General features: G+C 64.8%; 1 protein-coding gene across 1 annotated transcript in view; it reads left to right on the top strand.

Annotated features, from left to right (window-relative positions):
- LOC106899892 (potassium-transporting ATPase alpha chain 1-like) overlaps nucleotides 1-4,381 on the top strand; it is a gene marked incomplete at its 3' end in the record, with an annotated part of 28,979 nt that extends 24,598 nt beyond the window's left edge. The window contains 1 exon segment of the mRNA XM_014961832.1: nucleotides 4,236-4,381. Coding sequence (XP_014817318.1) covers nucleotides 4,236-4,381 — 146 coding nt within the window.
- Between the last annotated feature and the right edge of the window lie 117 nt (nucleotides 4,382-4,498).

Below are 4,498 nucleotides of genomic sequence, written 5' to 3'. Positions count from 1 at the left end.
GGGGGGGAATGGGGGCGTGGCCAAGGAGGGGGGTGGAGGAACTTCTGGGTCTCCAAAGGAGGAGGGGACTCGGATGGTGGGGGCCCGGGTCCGTGGCCACCCGGCCACCAAGGTGGCCACCTGGGTCCATGGGTCCTTGGCCACCTGGGTCCAGGGGTCCCTGGCCACCCAGGTCCATGGGTCTCTGGCCACCGAGGTCCTTGGCCACCAAAGTCCATGGGTCTCTGGCCACCTGGATGACTGGGTCCTTGGCCACCTGGGTTCAAGGGTCCCTGGCCACTTGGCCACCTGTGGTCCATGCTTCCTGGCCACTTGGCCACCTGGGTCCATGGCTTCCTGGTCACCTGGATGACTGGGTCCTTGACCACCTGGGGTCCATGGGTCCTTGACCACCTGGGGTCCATGGGTTCTTGGCCACCTGAGTCCATGGCTTCCTGGCCATGTGGCCACCTGGGGTCCATGGCTTCCTGGCCACCTGGGTCCATGGGTCCTTGGCCACCTGGGGTCCATGTGTCCCTGGCCATGTGGCCACCTCGGTCCATGGGTCCTTGGCCACTTGGCCACCTGGATCCATGGCTTCCTGGCCACTCAGGTCCATGGGTCCCTGGCCACTTGGATCCATGGTTTCCTGGCCACTTGGCCACCTGGGTCCATGGGTCCTTGGCCACCTGGGGTCCATGGGTTCCTGGCCACTTGGCCACCTGGATCCATGGCTTCCTGGCCACCTGGGGTCCATGGCTTCCTGGTCACTCAGATCCATGGGTCCATGGCTACCTGGGGTCCATGGGTCCTTGGCCACCTGGATCCATGGCTTCCTGGTCACCTGGGTCCATGGGTCCTTGGCCACCGGGGTCTAGGGGTCCTTGGCCGCCTGGGTCCATGGCTTCCTGGCCACCTGGGTCTAGGGGTCCTTGGGTCCCTGGCTACTTGGGGTCCATGGCTTCCTGGCCACGTGACCACCTGGATCCATGGCTTCCTGGCCACCTGGGTCCATGGCTTCCTGGCCACTCAGATCCATGGGTCCCTGGCTACCTGGGTGCATGTCTTCCTGGCCACTTGGCCACCTGGGGTCCATGGGTCCCTGGCCATGTGGCCACCTGGGGTCCACGGCTTCCTGGCCACTTGGCCACCTGGGTCCATGGCTTCCTGGCCACTCAGGTCCATGGGTCCCTGGCCACTTGGATCCATGGTTTCCTGGCCACTTGGCCACCTGGGTCCATGGGTCCTTGGCCACCTGGGGTCCATGGGTTCCTGGCCACTTGGCCACCTGGATCCATGGCTTCCTGGCCACTTGGGGTCCATGGGTCCTTGGCCACATGGCCACCTGGGGTCCATGGCTTCCTGGCCACCTGGGTCCATGGGTCCTTGGCCACATGGCCACCTGAGTCCATGGCTTCCTGGCCATGTGGCCACCTGAGGTCCATGGCTTCCTGGCCACCTGGATCTAGGGGTCCTTGGCCACCTGGGGTCCATGTGTCCCTGGCCATGTGGCCACCTCGGTCCATGGGTCCTTGGCCACTTGGCCACCTGGATCCATGGCTTCCTGGCCACTCAGGTCCATGGGTCCCTGGCCACTTGGATCCATGGTTTCCTGGCCACTTGGCCACCTGGGTCCATGGCTTCCTGGTCACCTGGATGACTGGGTCCTTGACCACCTGGGGTCCATGGGTCCTTGACCACCTGGGGTCCATGGGTTCTTGGCCACCTGAGTCCATGGCTTCCTGGCCATGTGGCCACCTGGGGTCCATGGCTTCCTGGCCACCTGGGTCCATGGGTCCTTGGCCACCTGGGGTCCATGTGTCCCTGGCCATGTGGCCACCTCGGTCCATGGGTCCTTGGCCACTTGGCCACCTGGATCCATGGCTTCCTGGCCACTCAGGTCCATGGGTCCCTGGCCACTTGGATCCATGGTTTCCTGGCCACTTGGCCACCTGGGTCCATGGGTCCTTGGCCACCTGGATCCATGGCTTCCTGGCCACCTGGGTCCATGGGTCCTTGGCCACCGGGGTCTAGGGGTCCTTGGCCGCCTGGGTCCATGGCTTCCTGGCCACCTGGGTCTAGGGGTCCTTGGGTCCCTGGCTACTTGGGGTCCATGGCTTCCTGGCCACGTGACCACCTGGATCCATGGCTTCCTGGCCACCTGGGTCCATGGCTTCCTGGCCACTCAGATCCATGGGTCCCTGGCTACCTGGGTGCATGTCTTCCTGGCCACTTGGCCACCTGGGGTCCATGGGTCCCTGGCCATGTGGCCACCTGGGGTCCATGGCTTCCTGGCTATGTGGCCACCTGGGGTCCACGGCTTCCTGGCCACTTGGCCACCTGGGTCCATGGCTTCTTGGCCACTTGCCTTGGCCACCTGGGTTCAAGGGTCCCTGGCCACTTGGCCACCTGTGGTCCATGCTTCCTGGCCACTTGGCCACCTGGGTCCATGGCTTCCTGGTCACCTGGATGACTGGGTCCTTGACCACCTGGGGTCCATGGGTCCTTGACCACCTGGGGTCCATGGGTTCTTGGCCACCTGAGTCCATGGCTTCCTGGCCATGTGGCCACCTGGGGTCCATGGCTTCCTGGCCACCTGGGTCCATGGGTCCTTGGCCACCTGGGGTCCATGTGTCCCTGGCCATGTGGCCACCTCGGTCCATGGGTCCTTGGCCACTTGGCCACCTGGATCCATGGCTTCCTGGCCACTCAGGTCCATGGGTCCCTGGCCACTTGGATCCATGGTTTCCTGGCCACTTGGCCACCTGGGTCCATGGGTCCTTGGCCACCTGGATCCATGGCTTCCTGGCCACCTGGGTCCATGGGTCCTTGGCCACCGGGGTCTAGGGGTCCTTGGCCGCCTGGGTCCATGGCTTCCTGGCCACCTGGGTCTAGGGGTCCTTGGGTCCCTGGCTACTTGGGGTCCATGGCTTCCTGGCCACGTGACCACCTGGATCCATGGCTTCCTGGCCACCTGGGTCCATGGCTTCCTGGCCACTCAGATCCATGGGTCCCTGGCTACCTGGGTGCATGTGCCACCTCGGTCCATGGGTCCTTGGCCACTTGGCCACCTGGATCCATGGCTTCCTGGCCACTCAGGTCCATGGGTCCCTGGCCACTTGGATCCATGGTTTCCTGGCCACTTGGCCACCTGGGTCCATGGGTCCTTGGCCACCTGGGGTCCATGGGTTCCTGGCCACTTGGCCACCTGGATCCATGGCTTCCTGGCCACCTGGGGTCCATGGCTTCCTGGTCACTCAGATCCATGGGTCCATGGCTACCTGGGGTCCATGGGTCCTTGGCCACCTGGATCCATGGCTTCCTGGTCACCTGGGTCCATGGGTCCTTGGCCACCGGGGTCTAGGGGTCCTTGGCCGCCTGGGTCCATGGCTTCCTGGCCACCTGGGTCTAGGGGTCCTTGGGTCCCTGGCTACTTGGGGTCCATGGCTTCCTGGCCACGTGACCACCTGGATCCATGGCTTCCTGGCCACCTGGGTCCATGGCTTCCTGGCCACTCAGATCCATGGGTCCCTGGCTACCTGGGTGCATGTCTTCCTGGCCACTTGGCCACCTGGGGTCCATGGGTCCCTGGCCATGTGGCCACCTGGGGTCCACGGCTTCCTGGCCACTTGGCCACCTGGGTCCATGGCTTCTTGGCCACTTGGGGTCCATGGGTCCTTGGCCACATGGCCACCTCGGGTCCATGGCTTCCTGGCCACCTGGGTCCATGGGTCCTTGGCCACTTGGCCACCTGAGTCCATGGCTTCCTGGCCATGTGGCCACCTGGGGTCCATGGCTTCCTGGCCACTTGGGGTCCCTGGTCACTTGGCCACCTGGGTTGATGGGTCCCTGGCCACTTGGGGTCCATGTGTTCCTGGCCACGTGGCCACCTGGGGTCCATGGCTTCCTGGCCACCTGGGGTCCATGGGTCCTCTTCCTGGCCACTTGGCCACCTGGGTCCATGGCTTCTTGGCCACTTGGGGTCCATGGGTCCTTGGCCACATGGCCACCTGGGGTCCATGGCTTCCTGGCCACCTGGGTCCATGGGTCCTTGGCCACTTGGCCACTTGGATCCATGGCTTCCTGGCCACTTGGCCAACTGGGTCCATGGGTTCCTGGCCACCTGGATCTAGGGGTCCTTGGCCACCTGGGGTCCATGTGTCCCTGGCCACGTGGCCACCTGGGTCCATGGCTTCGTGGCCACCTGGGGTCCATGTGTCCCTGGCCACGTGGCCACCCGGGTGCCCCCCCCGTAGGTGCCATCCAGTCCTTCGCCGGCTTCACCGACTACTTCGTGGCCATGGCCCAGGAGGGCTGGTGGCCCCTGCTCTGCCTGGGGCTGCGCCCGCGCTGGGAGGACACGCACGAGCAGGAGCTGCAGGACAGCTACGGCCAGCAATGGGTAACCCCACAGACCCTATACACCCTATAGACCCCCCTATAGCCCCCCTATAGCCCCCTAAAGCGCCCTATAGCCCCCTACAGCCCCTATATCCCCCTATATCCCCCTATAGCCCCC

Source organism: Calidris pugnax, unplaced genomic scaffold, assembly GCF_001431845.1.
Source record: "Calidris pugnax isolate Ruff unplaced genomic scaffold, ASM143184v1 scaffold995, whole genome shotgun sequence".
NCBI lineage: Eukaryota > Metazoa > Chordata > Aves > Charadriiformes > Scolopacidae > Calidris > Calidris pugnax.
The sequence above is the reverse complement of the archived record's forward strand: the minus strand, read 5'-3'. Positions and strand labels throughout refer to the sequence as shown.